The 20,813-nt window shown below is 52.0% G+C and overlaps 9 protein-coding genes across 9 annotated transcripts; 4 read left to right on the top strand and 5 right to left on the bottom strand.

Annotated features, from left to right (window-relative positions):
- Window positions 1-1,073: 1,073 nt before the first annotated feature.
- JKF63_05051 (uncharacterized protein) lies at window positions 1,074-3,236 on the bottom strand (the record flags this gene model as incomplete). Its single annotated transcript, XM_067901021.1, has 1 exon — window positions 1,074-3,236. The coding sequence occupies one exon, from the start codon at window positions 3,234-3,236 to the stop codon at window positions 1,074-1,076; it is 2,163 nt and encodes a 720-aa protein (XP_067757384.1).
- Window positions 3,237-3,794: 558 nt separating this feature from the next.
- On the bottom strand, window positions 3,795-4,115 carry JKF63_05050 (uncharacterized protein; the record flags this gene model as incomplete). The annotated part of the gene is made up of 1 exon (XM_067901020.1): window positions 3,795-4,115. One exon carries the CDS (start codon window positions 4,113-4,115, stop codon window positions 3,795-3,797), a length of 321 nt encoding a protein of 106 aa, XP_067757383.1.
- Window positions 4,116-4,452: 337 nt separating this feature from the next.
- JKF63_05049 (uncharacterized protein) lies at window positions 4,453-4,749 on the bottom strand (the record flags this gene model as incomplete). The annotated part of the gene is made up of 1 exon (XM_067901019.1): window positions 4,453-4,749. The coding sequence occupies one exon, from the start codon at window positions 4,747-4,749 to the stop codon at window positions 4,453-4,455; it is 297 nt and encodes a 98-aa protein (XP_067757382.1).
- A 318-nt stretch (window positions 4,750-5,067) lies between these two features.
- On the bottom strand, window positions 5,068-5,385 carry JKF63_05048 (uncharacterized protein; the record flags this gene model as incomplete). Its single annotated transcript, XM_067901018.1, has 1 exon — window positions 5,068-5,385. One exon carries the CDS (start codon window positions 5,383-5,385, stop codon window positions 5,068-5,070), a length of 318 nt encoding a protein of 105 aa, XP_067757381.1.
- Window positions 5,386-5,802: 417 nt separating this feature from the next.
- JKF63_05047 (uncharacterized protein) lies at window positions 5,803-6,945 on the bottom strand (the record flags this gene model as incomplete). Its single annotated transcript, XM_067901017.1, has 1 exon — window positions 5,803-6,945. One exon carries the CDS (start codon window positions 6,943-6,945, stop codon window positions 5,803-5,805), a length of 1,143 nt encoding a protein of 380 aa, XP_067757380.1.
- Window positions 6,946-13,445: 6,500 nt separating this feature from the next.
- JKF63_05046 (uncharacterized protein) lies at window positions 13,446-13,628 on the top strand (the record flags this gene model as incomplete). Its single annotated transcript, XM_067901016.1, has 1 exon — window positions 13,446-13,628. The coding sequence occupies one exon, from the start codon at window positions 13,446-13,448 to the stop codon at window positions 13,626-13,628; it is 183 nt and encodes a 60-aa protein (XP_067757379.1).
- Window positions 13,629-13,901: 273 nt separating this feature from the next.
- Window positions 13,902-14,834, top strand: JKF63_05045 (uncharacterized protein; the record flags this gene model as incomplete). Its single annotated transcript, XM_067901015.1, has 1 exon — window positions 13,902-14,834. The coding sequence occupies one exon, from the start codon at window positions 13,902-13,904 to the stop codon at window positions 14,832-14,834; it is 933 nt and encodes a 310-aa protein (XP_067757378.1).
- A 375-nt stretch (window positions 14,835-15,209) lies between these two features.
- JKF63_05044 (uncharacterized protein) lies at window positions 15,210-15,716 on the top strand (the record flags this gene model as incomplete). Its single annotated transcript, XM_067901014.1, has 1 exon — window positions 15,210-15,716. The coding sequence occupies one exon, from the start codon at window positions 15,210-15,212 to the stop codon at window positions 15,714-15,716; it is 507 nt and encodes a 168-aa protein (XP_067757377.1).
- Window positions 15,717-16,899: 1,183 nt separating this feature from the next.
- Window positions 16,900-18,861, top strand: JKF63_05043 (uncharacterized protein; the record flags this gene model as incomplete). Its single annotated transcript, XM_067901013.1, has 1 exon — window positions 16,900-18,861. The coding sequence occupies one exon, from the start codon at window positions 16,900-16,902 to the stop codon at window positions 18,859-18,861; it is 1,962 nt and encodes a 653-aa protein (XP_067757376.1).
- Window positions 18,862-20,813: the final 1,952 nt, after the last annotated feature.

Below are 20,813 nucleotides of genomic sequence, written 5' to 3'. Positions count from 1 at the left end.
GCGGGAAGGGGAAACAGGGGTAAGGGGTCCCCGCGAGCTGCCCCCAGCTGCAGTCAGACAGGAAATATGGAAAAGAGAGTGAAGATGTGGCGTAGAGAGTGGTATACGAAATCCTACTAGGGGGGAGGGAAGGCGAAGAGAGTAGAAAGGATACGAATGAGGAGAGGGGGGGGGAAAGAGCACACCACGCAGATACCGCCTGGGACAAGCGGATTCTTGGGTTTCTCAGAGGGGACGGAAGGGGCTGTACAAGGGAAAAAAGACACAAAGGGGTGTTTCTCGGGGAGGGGGGGGGGCCTAGCCACAGAGGAAAATAAAAAAGAGAGTACAAGTGAATTTTCACCACAGAAGGCTGAGAAGTGAGACGGCTGTATGTGTGTGTGCGTGTGCTCCCGTTTTCCTTTGTTTACACTTGTGCTGCTTTTGCAGGAGAGCATCGAACGAAGAGTTGGGAAGTGAAAGGCAGGAACAGAAAGTTGAAGAAGAGGGTTTGATGGAAGCAGGTGCGGCACAGCCTTCATGGGATACCATGCATTGCATATATATATCGGCGCGGAGAGCACCAAGGGAGAAATTTTCGATAAGAAGAAAAAAAAGGGCAAGACATCCCAAACACGCCCTCCTCGCACTCCTCCTCCCCCTTCAAGGGTCCTGAGTAATTATTTCTCAAGATGAAACGCAGCGGATGACGTCGCACTTGGAAACCACACCCCTCTATCAACAGAGAGGGTCACACTGTGAATCTCTCTCGGTTGTGAGCAACGTTCCTCCCTCTCTCCCCCTCATGCCTATGATGTGGCTATCAACCACGTGTTGAATATTTAACTTACTCGTTTGGCTCTGCCTTTACAAAGACACGACGCGCTCGTCGAAGCACGTGCGTAGGTTACAGGCTTACTTATATCGTGATTCCCCCGTCCGCCATGTTGCTCATGACAGTGCAGTGGTATGCAAGACCTAGTACTCAAACAGTCTGTGCGCATTTCACTAAAGTTGCAGGCGGCTACGATTTTCTCGGCTTCAGTGACGAACAGTACTGTGCTTTGGCCATCACCCCACCCCCTCTGTAGCCACTACAGAAGCGCCTGCTCAAATTTATTCAAGAGCGGGTCTTGATGCGGTGTGGAACCAATCCGCCGCCAGTCGCTAAGAAGATACTCCATCGATTTCTCACTCTTGTTGTGAGCTGCTGCGAGGAGCCGCAAGGCGCTTGAAGCCTCCGCCTCGTACTGGGCTTTGCACCTGTCTAGATGTTGAGCCCACGTGTTTGACGTGTAGCGTGTGTGAAGTATCCGCTCAGTCTGCAGCTCAGCCGCGATACCGTAAAAGTTCTCCCCTAGCGACTGCGACACCTCATCATCCTCGTCGCGAGCAGAGATGCGGCGCTCCAGGACGCGATCCAGTGCCCTCTGTTGCAAATGGCTCTCCATGAGCAGCTCCATGCGACTGGAGTAACGTAGCAACTCGTGACTGCCCTCGCGAGCCGCTCGGAGAATTATGGCGACAGTTCTGACGTCCTCCGGCTTCAGTGTGGCACCCATCTGCCGAGCCAGTGTGATCACATGCAGTGCAACGTCGACAGCGGCCGTGGTGGCATCAGGGTACGAGACCGGGGAACCTACACGCTCGCTCTCCGCTATCGTCGTAGCGACACGATGAAAAACCGTCGAGAGTTCGTCTTGGCTGAAGAGACGCAAGGCACGGCGAACGTGTCGCGGATTCCATGGAAGCGCAAGAGCGCCAGTAAGGCTCGTGGAATCTGCTCCCAGAGTTGTTTTGAGCCCAATGGTGGCATTATGCCACTGCTTGATGAGTCTCGTGTGCAGGAACGCCGCCGTCTCCACGGCAAACACCGCAACCTGTGTTGCGGGCGAGGTTGGACGAAGAGTCGCCAATGCGTAGCACAGCGTCATAGGGGCCCAGCGACCGGCAGACTGAGCACCAGCACCTTGCAGCACCTGCAAGTCGTCGTCCTCAGCGCTGTATTCTTCCTCTGGACGGTGTCTGGTTTGTGGCCCATGATGACGAAATGGGTTTGAGACTAGTCGCCACACGGCTTTGTTCACCGAGTCTTGAGAAAAGGGGCCATCCGAAAATGTTAGGGTCGTTTCGATGAGTGACGCGACTTTCTGGTCGTTGGAGAGTACGGCAAATGCTGCAGCCTCCTGGGACGAGGAGATCACGACGAACTCCTCCGTTAACTCGCTGTAAAAAGTGGCGATGGGAACGTGCGCCAATGTAAGAGGATCGAAGACCATCGTTTCCAGCGTATCGGCGCCAGGAACTAGACCGATAAACTCCATGTTCTCCTTTGCACGTATGCAGCTCACGGCAAGGTGAAATGCGCCGACGAAACGCAAGTCGTCGACAGGGATCCGTGTGTCCACCTTCACCACGGTCACCACTGTCTCACCCGTGCGAGAGGTTGCCTCCCCCGGGGTCTTATGAAAGTGGATAAGTTCCACTGCCTTTTGAGAAGCAGAGTAAATAGCTGCAGAGGCGTGCTCCCCATCGTTGTACGCCACGATGCGAGCTCGGGTGCTTGCTCTTGAGAGCTTGCACTGGATCCGCTCTACGGTGTAGAAGGTCGCTGCCGAAGTCGGTTCTGCTTTCAGCGCTCTCACATCCAGATGCACTAGCCCTAGAGAGCCCTTCCTTGTAAGAAGAAGAAGAGTATTCCTGTCGAGCGCGCAAAGGGACGCGATTCCCTCCTCCTCTAGCCCTGTCTCAATGGTCCTCGGTGGAGCCAGGAACTGCCTCCACTCTTTGTTCTCCTTTCGACTTGAGGTCAGAACATCGAAGCTCGAGGCAACGAAAAGGCGTTGCGCCTGGGATGATGAGGACCTGCTACTAGACGTCACCGCTACACCGCACACCGTATTGGCGCACAACGTCACCAGCTGTGTTACGGAGGCGTCGGCGAGGCACCCAGTCTTTTCCACTGCCCACTGTACAGCCCATGTGTCACAGCGCACCACAACAGCTGCGAAATATGAGTCGCAGTTGTCGAAAGCAAGGGCGACATGGCCACCTGCGCTGTAGAGAATCTTGGTATTAAGGCGCGCCGAGTGTGCCACATCAAAGGAAGAAAAAGCCACACAGTCCGGCTCCACTCTCTTGTTGGCGCCGGTGTTTTTTACGAGCTTGATGACTGCCGGGACGTGATCTCCATGGCAGCTTGCAAAGTAAGAGCCTATAGCCACTTTACCATCATTCGAAAGTGAAATTTGTTGCATTTTCAAGACAAACCTACAATCTGGAGGTGTACGCACAAACAGATAACAGAAGAGAGAGATGGAAATAAGCATAGGCATTTCATACAAGCTAACGCCTCGGCACCTCGAGTGTCCTATTTTCATGTGTCTGCTCCTTTTCTATATTAACAAAAAAGAGAGGCTATGTTGCAAAAAGGTGCCAAGGTGGGGGGAAAGCCTTTCGTCCTCTTCCCAGCTCCCCCTCAGTGTAGGCTGATCCACGCCTTGTCATAAAGCCCAGGCCATTCTTGCAACCTCAACGGGGCTGTCCACTCTTCGCAAGAGTCCGTACCCAAAGGTTTAAATATGAAAAAACACCACAACACACCCATCCATATTGGCATCCATTATCTATTCTTTTTTTTTTTCATCCACTAACTAATATTGCCTACAAAATTGTTTTACCACCAGAAAAGGGTGTTACGAGAAATAAATATATATACATATACATATATATATATATATTCACGAACCAAAAGCTCCTAAAAGTTCCCAGACACGATACGATAGCAGCATCCATCGGAACGCTTTGCGGGCACTCTACGAAAAGAGCATGAGGAAGGCGAGCATCAGCGCGAACAGGCCGATGGCCTCCGTCAAGGCGAAGCCCAGAATGGCGTAGTTGAAGAGCATCTTGGTGAGGTTTGGCTGGCGCGCGCAGGCGATGAGGAGGGAGCCAAAGATGGTACCGATACCCATGCCGACACCAGCGAGCGCGATAGCGGCGAGACCAGTGCCAACGTAGTGCAGACCCTGAACGGAGATAGCAACTGTGGAGGCCTGGCGAGGAGCCACCACGAGGGCGCTGGACGCGGCAGCCGCGCGGCGGGCGACTGGCTGAGCGATTGCACGGCGCATCATTTTGCGATAAAAGAAAAGGCTGTTGAGGGAGAGAATAAGAATGTGAAGAAAACCTGGTACTGTAATAAACACGAGGAAGAGATTCAGTGAATGAAGGGCAAAATGATGTGATGAGTGCAACAGGAGAAAGGAGGACACGTGGAACGAAGAAGAACAATCAAGGCGTATGCGAGAACCATCCCGCCGGACCTGTAAGCGAAGTGTGTGGGTAGTGAAGATAAAGTCCAGAAAGCTCAGAGGTGATCGTTTGTATTTTCAGTCAATTTCTCTTTCCTGCACCCTATCGGAAACTTGGTAGAATCTAAAAAGGTGACTCGTGTGCAAATACAGATAAGATTCACGTACTACCCTTCGGTGGCACAACTTGTGCAGACCAGACAGTTTCTGCGGCAACATCGTGACCTAAAACGTACTTAGCATCGACGTACGACTTTCCAATACCACACCCCGTGCAAAATGCGGTGACAGCTGCGCGAGATGCAACCGAGCGAAAGACCACCATCGAAGCGGCCCCACCGCAAAGGAATCCGAAGCTCATCATCTTTAATGTATTGTCCGTAATAAATGACCATTTCTGTGATTCAGTGAGTGAATCACGATCGATAATGGTACTGTCTCCCATCTTCTTGTTCATTTTTTTTTTCGAGATGACGAGAGGCAAAGTGTAACGGGCTTGATGTGGCCCAGATAAACAACACAGTAGTTCGAGAGAGTAGATGAGGGAAAGACAAATAATAGTGGGTCAAGTAATCCTGCAGGCATTGTTGAATGGGGAAAAAAGGAAAGGCAATTATGCACAAGCGCGCGCGCATGCGGCGGAGGTGCAGTGAGGTACTTTTTCTGACAGCATAATGTTTTTCAAATAAAATGTTTTCGCGATTTTCTTTTTGCGGGTGCTTAGAACGTATTTTTTCCTAAAGTAGAAAAAAAAGTGAAGACAACTGCCGACACTTTAGTGATGCTTCTTGGTCGCGTGGCGAAGCGCCTCCTCCATCTTCGCGCGCTTTTTCTTGGCAGCAGTGAAGTTGCCGAGGCGCTTCTTGCAGTACTTCAGGGCACGCTTTTCCTTGCCGACACGCAGGAACTCCTGTACACGCTTCTCCAGGGGAGAGAAGCCTACTAAATCAGCGATGATAGCCTTGACTGCGCGCAGGTGCTTGTGGGGCACGGCAAAGCGGTCGTTTGGCGACGGCTGGCGCGGGCGGCGTGTCGTCACATGGCCCTTGTTGAAACCAGCGATGATGCCGGTGCGAGGGGTAGGTGCGGACATGGCTGTCACTTTTATTGTCCAAAGATGTGATGAGAATGAAAAGAGCCGTTTTCGTTTTTCAGAGGTCAAGACACAAAACAGTGGGAATTGTGAAAGAAAGAAAAATAAAGCAGAGAAGAGATATATGGTGGATCATGAAGCACATAGCTTAGCGAGAACAGGTATTCAGCAACAATACGATCCTTTTGCCTTGTATTCGAGCGAGGAGCATGTCGGCACCGTAGTCGGGAAAGGATGCGCGTCTACAAACGGAAGCGTGAGCTGAAAAGTTCACACCTCTGAAGATAAGTTTCCTTTTTTCCTCCGTCATCTTTTGGAAATGCAAAAAAAAACAATGAAGAGCATGGGGGAGAAAGACCAAAATATTCGCATACCTCTGTCGCTCTTGAAAACAAAGTAACTGCTCGGACCTATCCGTTACATCTTCATTTGTTTTTGTGCCTTTCGCTGGATTGCAGCATCTTTCTTCAGTCGCTTTTTGAGTTGTGACTTGCTATTCGGATCGCCAAGAGTAGGCGGTAAATCAGTTCGGAGAAAGTCACTCACAGGGCGCCCTCTTTTCAGATCCTGCAAGTAGTCCAAAATATGCTGATTGGGGTTCGAGCGCCGCACTGAGACCATGTTTAGCCATTTTTCTCGAGGCAGTGTAATACATTGCAGGGATTGCTTGTAGCTCATCATCATTCCCAAATCCCAGACGCGGCAACCAGCGAGTTTCATGCAAACACCAGTTACACTCAATTGCAAAGCCCCACCCCCGTTAACACAGTATCCACCCGTTGCGGAGGCGTAAATGTCTCCAACTAAATAGCCGATTTCACCTGCAATGAGCTCTCCCTCTTGAATCATGGCTGGATTTACCGAAATATTCGTGTCACTGTATTTTCGGTGACGAATAGCGGTGACGATAATTTTGGTCGCATACTTCGCTGGATTAAAAAACATGTGTAGAAAACACAGACGCAAAGCTGCACAGAGCCAGTTCTCACCATGCTGTCGTCTAATTAGCGTAAGAATGTCGACCAGGTCTTCTTCACGGTTGACGAAGATGTCGAACGATGGACAACGGGTGCGTTCATTGGGCGCTTTCGTAAGCTTTCGCGATACACCAAGGCATTCCTTGTCAAAAATCCCATCATGACCCTCGCAGAATGAAAATCCGCCAATGGTGTTACGCTGTGCTGCGCTGTCAGCAAGCGCGCAAATAGCTCTTTCCACATGCAGCTTTGGCGCAAAGGTAAAAATACCCCAACCGATTTGTATAGACAAGGGAAAAATCCCACGCTGGCAGCACGCGTCGATCAAAGAAGGATCGAACAACAGTGAGAAACCCGTTTCCTCGCCCCTTTTTAGCCTTTTGGAGAGTGTGTCGAGATCATCCTCGTTTTTAACTAGCGGGTAATAGCGTGAAATATGCGCAACAGCCTGTTGTGTCAACGGCACGGCACGGCACACATCCGTGGCCTGACGTGCATACTGAACCTCCGCTGCAATGTCGAATTCATCCTCCTCACCTTTGAAAAAATGTTGAGTGACCCTTTTCAGGGAGGCGGCGTGCATGGCCGCTAGATAAGTGTGGTGTGATGGCTACGAGTCACTTGGTGACGGAAATAGATAAAAGAAGCAAGAAACCCACAGCTGACTGATAGACGTACTTGGATCCCTCTACTCACATCTGCAGTTGCGTACAGTGACGAACGAAGATCGTACGATAACGTTGCTTTAAAGCTGTAAAAGTTTGCCTCGAACTGAAAGAGGACAGCAGTTCGAGGGTTCATTGTGGGTGAATATGCGTATGACCTTTATTTAGGGGAAGAGGTTCATATCTGAGAAAATTGCAGACGCCGCAATCAAGTAAAGTGTAAGCGTCTGAGCCACTATTCTCCACCCAGACGACAGTTAGCTCTGAACAGAGACTAACCGCTGACGTCTTCTGCAGCCGGCACGTAATTTGAGAGGGTGAGACACCAAAAAAAAAACAGGGGGATTTAAAGCAAAACTTTTAAAACGGTAATAATAAGTTACTTGCGCTAAATGCGCAGTAAATTTTCGCTATTTGATAGTTCAACACGTTGAACAAAGGCCCTCTGCGCACTTATGGTCCTCACCTGATACAGGTCACGGTGTTAGTACACACTGAGGACATTCCATACCAATCTGCTCGACACGTACGCCCAGCCTTGCACAAGAAATGCAGCTCTGGAAAAGGACCTCACCACAAAAAAAAAATGGAGAATGTTGACTAAAAATCCGCTTGTCAACCCATCAACCAAGCAGGGTGCGCGTTTTCCTCTCACCGTCTCTCACACTCTCTCTTCTCCAAAACCTCATCCTACAAATACCGTCCCCGGCCACTCTCTCAGGTCACTCAGAAAAAACGGCAATACGCACCGCGTCAACCGCAGTGCGAGAAAGCCCACGAAGCGGTGTACCCCCCGACCCCCCACACCACCACCCCAAAAAAAGCCACACCCCTGGTCCACCTTCTGCCGCCAAGCAGCGCTGGAGACGCGCCCCGGCGGCACGGCGACAGCCCCCCAGAACACGTTCCCTACCTCAAAATTCAACCCCCCCCCCCCCCCTCGTCAACCAGGAAGCCTCACCGAAACCCCCGCCGGGCCAGCCCGCACCCCTGGCGCGCCCACCAAGGCGGCCCGGCGACCCACCACCACAGCCAAGCGCCGGCCGACCTGAGAAAAGATATATACCCGACCCGCGCCGACACGCGTTGCCCCACAGGAGCCCCAGAAAAGAACCGCAGCCGCGGACCCTTTCAACGCAGCGTCCGCCATAGGAATTGGCCGCTCACGCAAGCCCTGGCGGGTGGCTTTGGGGCTGAAAGCCGCGGCCAAGAAAAATGCCACCACCACAACCACCCAAAATTTGGCAAGGCAGGGTTTACCACGCGTGTGGGTTCCCGGCCTGGCGCCTATTCTGTACCAAGTGTCTGCCAAGAACCGCGAGGTTGACAAGGCGCAAATCCCCCTAAAAAACCTCAAAAAGACCCATTTACCCACCTACACGGAAATAAAGCGAATCCACGAGTGGGCAAATCGAGTGCAACTGGGTCTGGAAATCCTGTAAGGGTGGCTGTGTCCTTTGTTCCCGCCACGTGTCCCACACAGGTGCTTCACAAACATCGCAATATCCAAACACGGATGTCTTGGCTCCTAACAAAAAAAAAAACAGGCTGGAATTCGCTTAAGGGTGGCCCCCGGGAACCCCCCAAACCTTTAAGTAAAAAAGCCGGAACGCATGGAATAGAAAAGTGGGGAAACGGCTCTCAAGGGGATACGTTTCAGACCAAGAAGGAATCATCTATGGTGCACACCCCTCGCGCTGTTTTAGTTTCTTGTAGAAACTACAATCTAACGGCTCCTCCTTCGCCCCCTCTCCACCCAATACGTGTTCAGACGTTTTTTTTTTTCTGTGAACCAGGGTTGCCTCCGGGTGGAAAAAAAAACCGCGACATGCTCTGTGGACAATCGGTGTTTCCCCTTTGTGATCTGCAGCCCGGAAAAACTTTTAAATGGTATCATTGGCTCTTCTCATTGGAAAGAGGCAGTTTGCCCCAAAAGCCAACCACCGGTATAAATGCCTTCGTGACACGAGAGCTTATTATTTAACGTGAAAAGCGTCAAAAAAAACTACCGCCTCGGCATTTGTAGTCGGAATACGTTTGGCTCAAGCACGCCCCCCCCCCTCACACGCATTAGCTAGTGAGTGAAAACGCTTAAAAAGTGCGGTGCCTGTCTCCTTGCGCAGTGCGCATTTTATTTGGCGTGAAGATACCCAACAAAATGTGGCACTTTCACGGCATATTATTCACTTTATAGGTTGAGATGTGGGGAAAAGGAAATCCCATACCCCCACACCGCATCCCATGGATGTTCGACCCGATAGCACATCATAGGGGTATGCGCGGACTCGGGCATTCCCTTTGAGCTTCCCGAGACTGGCATTATTAGTCCGCTCGCCGACGACACCACTGATAACGCACGCGGCTCTTATCTCAGGTTCCGGCTTTGGGATTGGTTTCCTCCTTTTTATTTTCCAGCAACGACCGGCAGCCTTCGCTTTCACGAGGCTGCTTTCCCCGACTGGGGACAAAGCTGAAACGAAACACCAAAGGTTCTCTTGTAAAAACAATTCCATACAGTAATCTCCTCCAAGTTCACCTTAAGTAGAGATGTTTTCAGGACGCTTGTGGATTTAAATCCCGCGGTGGGGTCACGCTGCTGTGGCGGCGCCCCTTCGGCGGAACAAACTGGGGGGTCAGTTGGCGGCTTTCGGGGGGCGGGCGGGGCGTGTCGGGCAGCGCGCCGTCCAAACCGCAAAACCAAGCAGCCGCGCCCACCGGCCCGAGAAAACAGGCAGGCGAAAGGCAAAGCGCTCTAAACCGGCCGCCCCCCAGGGTTTTTCTAAGGCGCCCCCGCAACTCATACTGAGTAAACCGCGTATGAACTTCTAGTCTGACAAAACCCCTCGGCTAGGCAACGGCTCGAGAACACCGGCGGGAGATTATGCACTTGGCGGTCGCCATGGGAAGCTTTAGGCCTGCCAGCATGGAGGCGATGAAAACGTATCCTCGGGAGCCCAATTTCCTCACCGGCCTACCCGGGCCCCAAAATAAAAAGAACAAGCTTTGTCGTAATGTAACTGCGCGAAAGTGCGCGCAGGATTTGGGGTTCTGGATTTCCGCTTTTTGTCTTGGACCTGGCCGCGGTGCGGTGGTGCGCGCATACTCCGGGGGGCATCCCTCAAGGGCGACGGACCACGAAGGCCACCTCCCAGGGGCGAAAGTACTGCTCAAAAATCAAGAATAACAGAATTCGGAGCATGTGGAGATATATCGGCCTCACCCATAAGAGCCGCATCATTCAAATTTCTTGACTTTTGGTTTTGAAACCCACCGATGGGTAAGCACACGGTGTGGTTGGGGCTTTTTTTGGTGCGGGGTGTGTGGCCATCCAACGTCACTCACGTTGTGGTTTTTTTTTGGCGGGAGCTGCAGTCTTTCGGTGGTGGTTTTTGGTTTAAACGGCCAGCAGGCTTCACTGTGGCGCATAACTCAAATTTGGTTCACGCCAAGAGAACGGCAACCTGTTTTTCAGCGATGGAAGTAGCTAATCTGGCCGCCTCTGTTCTTGGGCGCCGTTTTTTTACATTGGGGTCTCGGGTCTGTCGCGTGGTGGCCCCGTGTCCAGGGGAAAGGCTGGCGCACTTCCACTTTTTTTCCTTTCCTTCACCAACCACTGCTTGTATATTCTCCCCTCGGGTTTATGGAAAACGCATGGCCTCTGCTGGGTTTTGCTTTCGGTTCGTGTTTTTGAATATCGGGGTCTTTCTGCATATGGGGGGGGGCTTCGACAGGGAACTCTTTATCTTGGTGGCGGGGTGGTGGTGACTTCTTCCTTGCAATGAAAATGGTTGTGGGTGCGTGTTTTCCTTTTTTTGGACGTTCGGCTAGGGGCCTTTCCCAGCTACCGCCCCGCGGTTTTTAAAACATTTCATGAGAGACTTTCCAGATCCAGGGCTCTTTGGATTTTATATCAACGGAAGGGCGTTCGACTGGATGGGGGTTGTGGATCCAGTCGCCTGCCGCTCCAAAAAAGCCCTGACTTATCGCGGGAAAAAGTGTTGCGTGCAATTTCGCCCCCCCCCCCAGTTCAACCCAAAGTAAGCCCATGTTCTTCCGAGAGGGGGGTAAGAAAAACTCTGGCATGATGCCGTTGGCATCAGCAACCGTCACAGATAAATCGCGAAGTGTGCGAAAAGGAGCGCTTCGGCCGTGGCAATACAGCCTCGATAAAACCTTCTGTGGGGAATTTTGTGGATATGTGGCCCGCCATTCGGAGACAAAGTCGTTGCGCTGGGGGGGGGGGGCATCTCCGTGGGGGGCTTTTGCAGTGGTGGCAAGGTCTCGGGGGTTCGCCACGGCACCGGCCCATGTTGAAATATCTTGGCTCTCCCTATCTTGCAATTTTGGCATGAGACGAATACTCGCATACTTTGGGGCTTGTGTGAATGAGCCTTTCCTTTCGGGTCTCCTGAGCGGGGTTTGCAAGTGGCCATGAAAATCAAAACCGTGGAATGTTAACCCCCAGACCTCAGGAAAGGGTCTGTGACGGTGATGGTGTGGAAGTTTTCAGAGTTTATTGCAACACCACCATCGTAAAAAGTGACGTTGAACTGCCATCTTCCCATTTAAGCATTCGCACGGCCATCCAACTGGACACAAAACCCGCACATGTTTTTTTTTGGCTCTTACATATGCTCGCGCACGCACCTTTTTTTCCATGTGGGGCCTCATCTGTTAAAAATTTTTTATTTGGGCTGAACAGGCTTTAGTTTTACTGAATCGCGCAAAAATGTTTTTTTTAAGGGGCAGCTTAAGAGCATGAACTGGAGGGGGCGCGCCGGTGCTGGATCAAGGCGCTGTTTCTGTAGGGTCGGGGCGGGAAAATCGTGCGGGCGCACTTTTCATCCAATGCGCGCTGCACGGCCGGCAGAGGAGCTTCTCACAAACCACACGCTGAAAACCAAGCTGTCCACCTTCACAGCTGTCGGTGGTCATATTCTGAATGGTTGTTTGCCGGCGGGGGGGGGCGTGGGTCGGCAAACCCGGCTTCGGGATCTGTTCGGTTGGCGGAATGTTTTGGGCTTCCGTGGGGGTTCCTCCCGGCCTTTGCTCTTGCCCGGGGTGGGCGGGCGTGGCGGGGGATCCTGTGGGCTGCGTTGGGGCGGGGGGCTCGTTTTTGTTGTGGGGGCCCTTGCCGTGAGCGGGTTTGCGTTGCCGTTGCGAGTGTCCTGGCGGTGCGTCTCGTCGTGCAGTAGGTCTTCGGGATGCCTGTGTGTGTGTGTGTGCATGTGGCTTGGCTCATGTCTGGCAGAAAAGGGGGTCCAATAGGATAGAAACACCGAGGTTTGTGCAATGTGCCGGGGGTTTCTGATGTGCGCCAAAAGGATGCTCATTGTCAGGGTGGGGGGGGGTGGAGACGTTTTTTTCTTTTTTTCGAGGGGGCTTTCTTAACAAACAGGGCGTTGGTGACGCTTCGTGGTGGGACATGCTTGTTGCTTCACGCAGGGGGATGCGAGGGGCTCTACTTCAGTGAAGGACGCGAAGTTGTTGACGGTTTTGGTCTCCATGTGTTGTTGAGGAGTTTGCGGGGCACTCAACTGGCTATCGGGGGTGCACGACTGAGCAGCCTTTCTCTGGAAAGGGGGGTCGAAAGGGGATGTTTCGAGAATGTGGTTAAGAGCCATGTGTCAAGCACAGCATGTTGGGCGGTGGATGTAAAACACATTGTTTGTCAGCAGCAATTGGCTGAATTCCATTGTGGTGAACACCAAGTAGAGACTTTTTTGTTTGCCCGTGACGTTGTGGATTTGTTCTAATAGTGGAAGGCTGCTTTGGCTTTGAGGGTTCTGTGGGGATTGTTAGGCAAAGCGTTCGTTCGCAGATTTACATTCTATTTGTGGTGGTGAGAGTCATCTTTGTGTGTCGCGTGTTCGTGTGTGTGGTCTCGGATCGCAACTCGTGGGCGAGCCAGCAACGCTGGTATCGTGTTACGCAATCTTCTGAGAGAATATCATTGGCTCTAATTTCTCGTTGTAACTGAGCTGTGACTTGGAGGTCTTGCAAAGTCCATGAGTTTGTGGCCAATGCATTGCTGCTGTAGCGTTTTGGTGTACCGTAGATGTGGTCAAAACAAGTGGACCAACAGAGCAATCTGAGCGATTTCAATGGGCAATCGCAGCATCGCAATCGACTAGCTCAGGAGGCAAAAAGTTGCGCAGCACTGAGGTTTTGTTCGCAAGCAAAGTCTGGTGCTCGTCTTAGTGTGTTTAATGGAACGCGCGCGCACAGTGTAGCGGAGTCGACACTTTCAGGGGGTAAGTCGAGAAAATCTTCCCTCGCGAGCATTCTTCAGACTGTTCACCCCCTTTCAATTCATCCCCCAACTCTCTAAATTTGGTCCCACAGTTTGTTCTAGTACCCCGCCCTTTCCCCCCTGTTCACCCATCCCCCAAAGTGGTTCTCGGAGTTGGCACTAGGTATGGACTTTCAATTCATCAGTGACTCAGATCTGCTGCATCCCATTGCCAGTGTGGTGGTTGCCGCAGTTCTTGCCCTATTCATAGGAAGTTGTATTGCTCGCGAAGGTGCGTCAAATAGCAGAAAATCGGAAAGTGGTGACCGAAGGGAAATTATACAGAAATGGACAGGACCCTCGTTGTAAACACATTCAAATCAGCAAGAGTAGCTGAGCACTAGCTGGGGGATCAAGAACAGGTGGTGTGCGTGACGCATTACAATCACAGGCAAAGAATGCTTTGACATTCTCGTTACTTGGGTTCACTTGCTGCAAGGTAGCCCCTTTCTCACAAGCCTTAGTATTTCTTCGTTCACAAGGTCTTTGCGCTCATCACTTTCACTTTCCCCTCTCTTAACTCTCTCTTCCGTGTAGAGTGGCAAAGGACGACTAGTGATCTGCACCGCACTCAAATTCGTCATGCTCCGGCTCTGCATTCACCGCCACTCGTTACCCCTCTGGGTAAGCGGCCGTTTCTTTTCTTCCACTTCGGCCCTCCGTCTTGAGCACAGTCCAGAAGAACGCGCCAGAGAGGAGGAGCTCCGCCAGAAAGTTCAGCAAAAGTATCGTGGAATGCAGTTCCCTGAAATTACTAATCATCAATATGGGCATTTCTCTATCTTGGGTATAAATGTAAGTGCTGCTCAACAGGCTGCCAGCCACGCTGGAGTACAAGGATATCCAGGCTTTGGCGGCACGCCTTTTGAAAAACGGCGGAGCGTGGACTGGCTCATGTTGTTGACTGGTTGCTTGCTGGTGTATTTTTCCAGCAAGATTCTTTTCCGTCAAATCACGCGCGGAGTAAATGAGTTGGAGTTTCCTCTTTGGACGGCGAGTATAGAGGTGCAGGCAAAGCACCTCTTATTTGCTGTACAGTTCCAGCGAAGTGAACAGGAGCAGATGAGGAAGGACTTTGAGGCGGTTCGCCAGATCAACCCTTTCGTAGACTTTTTCGAGTGGGTGCGGTCGCGCAGGCCTGAGTTTTGTTCTGGAAGAAAGTACGGAGCCGATTACGTGATGCACACACTTGTTTCTTCTTTCCTCAGCAGCGACGGTGCACAGCTGGCCGCTGTAGCTCGCACGCTGCAGCAGTCCATAGTCCAGATAAACGACGACCCTCTTCAGCGAGTGGACAACTTTGTAGAGCAGTTGCAGAGCACTAGTCATCTATTTCAGGGTATCCGTGGCGTGGGCTCATCTAACTCGTACACCACCGAATATCCACCTCGATCGACATATTCCTCGCAGGGTGGGGCTGGTGAATCTGGGGCGCCAACATCAGATCTTACCAGCGCTCTAGATGCGAAGAGCGGCGAGGAACACAGCTCTACCCCCTTCAGCGGGATAAAGTAGGATGAGGATTAGAAGGGAATGTCTCTGTTCTTAGCCTAGTAGCCTGTCTGTTTGCTTGCATTATCTGAGAAACACGTAAAAAGAAAGCTATGTTTGGCGCTGAGTGAACTGGTCCGTTGGGGGTCCAGGATGCTGCTCTTGCAACTATGTTTGGCAGACGCAGACGGGTGTTGTGGTACCGACTGTGACCTAAAGCAAATCGACTAGCACACCGAAGCCGATTCTCTGCCCTTGATGCACTCCCCAATCGTTCAACACATTCGGTTCTCTTTCCATTTTTGTTGTAGATATCTATTTTTTTCCTCTTCACACAGTGTCATCAGGGCAATGGAGGGCAGAAGCGTTAACAACGGCGCCAGGGCCTTAGCTTCATCTATGCCCAGGGTATCACACGAAAAGGTCGCGGAACTCAAAGAGGCATTATTCATCTTGGACTCAAGCGGGAACGGCACTGTGAGTCTCACGGAGATCAGAGGATTACTTGATAGTTTGCTCTATGGGAAAGAGGAGGATACCTTCACCAACATATTGAAAGAGCTCGATTTGGACGGAGAGGAGTATATATCATTTGCTCAGTTCTTCGTGTTCTTGGTGGATTTCTCCGGTATCGGGGTGCTTGCCAAAGAGAAAGCCGAGGAAAACCTTAGCACCATGGATCTGTGTGCAGCGTTTGCTCCATTCGATCCCGATGATAGCGGCATGGTAGACGCAAGCGTTTTTTTTTACCTCATGGCAGAGAAAGGGAATGGGTTCTCGCCTAAGGAGCAGGAGGCCCTTCGCACCAGGCTGGAGCAGTCTGGCCACTTGAGAAAGGGTCGGGTACACTATAAAGCCTTTGTAGGCAACCTGGTTGCCACGAGCGTTGAGTCACCGTTTTGCTAGTACTTCTACTGTGTGACACAAGGTTCACCCAATGTCTGCTTATATGTGAAGGAATGTTTATAATGAAAGACTACTCTGACAGGAGGAGGTACATCTGTTGTTCTTGCTCCATTCAGAGACCACTGCTTTTATATTCTTTAAGACTACGATGTTCTTGAATTAGCATCGCTTTATGCTTTAGTCTGCAGCGGAGTTTCTTCCCCCCCTCCCTCCCCCCACCCGAATGACGAGGGACACCTCAGCATAGGGATCACCACCTAATACACATTCCTTGAATAACTCAAGCAGCTCCTTTGCCTTACCAATCTCGAGATGTTTCTGGTGGTGAGAGGGTTTTGTGTGCACCCCTTAGGACATCAGAGCGATGTATCATAGTTGATGTAAGCGGCTAGATTCTGAGAAGGACACTGACCTCGAAGCGATTCCTCACCGCGAAGACGAGTGTACGACTCATCTTATGTAAAGTGTGTCGGCGTGACCCGGGCGTATCTTTCTTTTGATCAGCCGGCGCTAGATGGGGGGAGCTCAGGCTAACTCTGTGGGTGCGTCAGAACTCCGGGCCGACCTGGGGGTGGGAAGAGGGGCCTCTGTGAGGACTGCCTGCGGGGCGGGAGGGTGGGGTTTCGAGGCAGAGACCGTGTTCTCGAGTAACTGGTGCCGTGCCGCTGAGGTGCGTGCCCAGCGCTGCTTGGCGCCAGACGTCGGGTGGCTCGACTAGTTTCGCGTCGAGTAGTGGGTGCTGTGGAGAGGGAAAAGAAAACATGATGCTGTATTTGGTTTGGTCGAAATCCTGCTCGCGGCGTTTGCATGTACATTATTGCTTTACTACTGAATTGATAAAATACACAACTCTGATAGCGAGTACGGACCGCTGCCGAGCCACTTTGATATGGATTTGTAGTCGAGGTCGCTTGGGGAAGCAGACTGGCGTTTTTTAAAATGCCTGAGGACACCCCATCTCAGATGTTTCTTCCCGAGAGGTCTGCTGCTACTAGCCCGTTGGAAGACAGTCTGGGAAACGCCCCCTGGAACTCTCAGACTCCTTTGATATGATCGCATGGGTGTTGTAGCTTACTGTCCTTCACAGTGACGAACCACGTCGTTTGTTTGCCTTCTTCTTCCATCTTTTTTTCCCCTCATCGTCACCCAGCTATCCGAAGAAGAACGCGTTCAGCCCATACTGATGCCACCGAGAAAGCAAGTGGAGGAACAGTCGCGGCTCACCCGTATTGCAGTGGTGAATGCAAACCGTTGCAAGCCGACCAAATGCAGCCTCGAATGCTATAAGTGCTGCCCGGTTGTGCTCCAGGGTAAGCTTTGCATCGAGGTGAGCCGCCAAAGCACTATCTCTAAAATTTCCGAGGAGCTTTGCATCGGTTGCGCACTGTGCGTCAAGAAGTGCCCCTACGGTGCGATTAATATCATCAACCTCCCCTCGAACCTCGAAAAGGATACCGTGCACCGCTACGGCCCTAACAGCTTCAAACTACATCGCCTCCCACTACCTCGTCCCGGACAGGTGCTTGGCCTTGTGGGTGCCAATGGTACGGGCAAATCGACTGCCCTCTCTATCCTGAAGGGTCGCATCAGGCCGAACCTCGGGCAGTACAAGGACGAACCTGGATGGGACGAGATTCTCAAGCACTTCCGCGGCTCTGAGCACCAGGCGTACTTCCAGCACCTATTAGACGAAAAGATGCGCGTTCTTCTAAAGCCACAGTACGTGGACAAGGTGCCAAAGACCAACAACGGCGTGGTGGAGGCTCTTCTCACCAAGGCAGACGAGCGTGATATGAAGGACCACTTCATGGGCATCCTTGACCTCAAGAACGTAGCAGATCGTACCCTGGACAAGCTGTCGGGTGGCGAGCTGCAGCGTTTCACAATCGCCGCTCTTTGCGTGCAGAACGCGCAAGTGTACATGTTCGATGAGCCCTCTAGCTACCTCGATGTGCGCCAGCGTCTCACCGTGGCCCAGGCCATCCGTTCCATGCTGACGGAGACCAACTACGTTATAGTCGTAGAGCATGACTTGTCCGTGGTGGACTACATGTCGGATTTTGTCTGCGTCCTGTACGGCGTTCCTGGCATGTATGGTGTGGTGACAATGCCGTACGGTGTGCGTGAGGGCATCAACATCTTCCTTGACGGGTTCGTGCCCACGGAGAACCTGCGGTTCCGTGACGAGAGCCTCAGATTCCATATCGCGGAGGACATTGAAGAGGGCGTCAGCAAGCGCCGTGCGATGAACGAGTACCCGGCCATGACAAAGAACCTCGGCTCTTTCAGCCTGTCCATAGACCCCGGTGCCTTTTCGGATTCAGAAATTGTGGTGCTTCTGGGCGAGAACGGTTGTGGAAAGACCACTTTCATTCGCATGCTGGCCGGACACGTGAAGCCCGACAACGACGTCGAGGTGCCGCAGTTGTCCATCAGCTACAAACCTCAGAAGATTGCGCCAAAGTTTCAGGGCACGGTGCGTGACCTCCTCCAGACGAAGATCTACGACATGTACTCTCATCCACAATTCCAGACGGATGTGCTGAAGCCACTTACAGTGGAGGAGCTTCTGGATCAGGAAGTTCAGAACCTTTCTGGTGGTCAACTCCAGCGTGTCGGTTTGTGCATCGCGCTGGGTACGCCGGCCAACATATACCTCATCGATGAGCCTAGTGCCTACCTGGATTCTGATCAGCGTATTATTGCCTCCCGCGTAATTAAGCGCTTCATCCTGCACAACAAGCGCACAGCGTTCGTTGTAGAGCACGACTTTATCATGGCGACCTACCTCGCCGATAAGGTGATCGTGTACGAAGGTAAGCCTGCCGTCAACTGCACAGCACGGTCGCCGTGCGGCCTCCTCGAGGGCATGAACAAATTCCTCAAGGCCCTCGATATCACCTTCCGTCGCGACCCCACCAACTTCCGACCTCGCGTCAACAAACTGGACTCCGTCAAGGACCGCGATCAGAAGGCTGTGGGCAACTACTTCTACATGACCGAGGTGGAGGACCCGAAGAAGAAGCCTGTGGTAGTGGTCGAGGAAGACGACGACAAAGAAAGGCCGGCGTCCAAGACGCACCAGAGCCGGCCCCAGGGCGACAAGGCAAAGGACTCGAAGAGGAATACGGCCCCCAAGAAGTAAGGAGGGATGGGGGCTGGTCCTACTCGTTGTTGGTGTATGTATAATTACACTCCCGTGTTGAACGAGAGAGAGGGAAAGAGAAGCGCACTGAAGAAACGATGCGTATGAGGAGACTGACGTTTTTTTTTTCCATTTTGAGTATGGGTCCTATTTCTTCCCACTCTTTTCTCTCCCCCCCCCCCCCAGCCTGCCCGCCTGCCCGCCTGCCCTCCCTTTTTTTCGTTTTCCTCTCGTTTTGACGCCTTTCCCTCCTTCCAATGTTGCTATCTTAAAACACAGTATTTGTTCACCACTCACCACACATCACTCCTTCCTCTCCCCTTTAGGCGCCTCTTCCGTTTCTCCGCTCATCTTCACATCTTGGCGGTCGCCCTTCTTTTCAGCCCCGACACGTTTTTCTCTTTTTCACGTGTGCTTCATCCTCGTTTAGCGACTTTCCTCTCTCGCCTTTTATCTCTCTGTGTGTGGTTCTCTTCTGAGGGGAAAACAAGTGAGGAGGAGGAGGGGAGAGGCACATGAGATTGCGGAGCACACGGGGGGGGGGGGGAGGGAGGGGAAATCATGAAGCAGCTTCAATGGCGCGTGAGAGAGAGAGAGACGAAACAAAAGAATGAGGCGTGGGCGAAATGAGAGGACCAAAGAGATGCTTAATGCTTTTTGTTCTCATTAAATAAAAGGTTCTCAGCCTCCCCCTCCTTTCTTTTCCACCGGTACAGCAGGGCACACACCCAGGGGAGGAGGAGGAGGAGTGAGGCTAAGTATGCACGCAAACAACCCCCGGTGCACTTTGCACGAGAGAGAGAGAGAGAGAGGGGGAGGGAACAAAAGAGGAGGAGGCAGGCGAGGAAGAGAAAGTAATTCCTAGGTATTATTCTCACCTCTGAATAAAGCAGAAAGGCCGACGGGAGAATCACCTCCCCTCCCAAAACGCCGGAGTTGGGCCCTCCTCCCTTTCCTAAAAAAAAAAGGGTGGAGTGGGTGTCAGGTGTGGAACTTAGCTCATTAAAAAAAAATAGTGTACCTAACAAAATACACCAAACAAAACCATAAAAAAAGGGGGGACTGAGGAAGACGCTTGGTGCACCACTTCGTATTGTAAAAAAAGGGATACGCAGAAAGAAGAAAGGAGGTGCGTGTGTCGTGATGTCGGCGGACTCCCACACACGTGTCATACGTGCCTGTCATGCACTGTCGTTCACCCAGTCGCTGGATCGACATGAGGCGCGTGTCTACCATTGCGCATCCCCCAATGGAGATGCCTCATCAACTGCTCAGATCAATTTTTCGGAGGTTTTTATTGGGATTCAATCACAGTGGCTATCTTCCACCTCAATTTCCCGGAGAGTCGCCCTCAAACATCATCTCTATCCACGTGTATGCGTTCAATTCCTCCTGTTGCCTCGGTTTTCCTTTCTTTTGTCCCCCCCCTCCTCCTCCCCCTCCCACCGTCATCTGATGTTCGCCCATCCTTTACTCTCGCCCCAACATCAGTTAAAGAGGATAGAAAACAGACACACGCACGCATACGCACACGTGAAGACACGCATTAGGGCACCCCAACAAGGCCCCCTCCCCTCTCCCCACTTCCCTCCCCCCCAACACACGTACACATACGTCAGCGCAAGAGCACAAGCATAGGTGCACAAGAAAACTCAGGGCTGCTTTCTTGGACATTGTACACACTTAGTGAAGCTGTTATCAAGGTACTGTGTTGTCGTCTTCATTGCGCCACCCATTTCTTGTTCTTGTGGTGCAACTCTTGAAGAAGGGGACTAGTTGGAGCTATCATTTTTGTTGCTGCGCCTTCCCTTTGATTGCTCCCCTCTTTTCTCGTTTCCTCCCCCCGTCCGTATTCGGTGTGTGTGTGTGTGTGTGTGTGTGTGCGACGCCACTGGAAAGAGTAAAAAGGGCTTGGGGCTACTCCCGGGCAATCAGGGTGGTGGTCTGATCTC

The sequence above is a fragment of the Porcisia hertigi genome, chromosome 21, assembly GCF_017918235.1.
Source record: "Porcisia hertigi strain C119 chromosome 21, whole genome shotgun sequence".
In the NCBI taxonomy this organism is placed as follows: Eukaryota; Euglenozoa; class Kinetoplastea; order Trypanosomatida; family Trypanosomatidae; genus Porcisia; species Porcisia hertigi.
The sequence above is the reverse complement of the archived record's forward strand: the minus strand, read 5'-3'. Positions and strand labels throughout refer to the sequence as shown.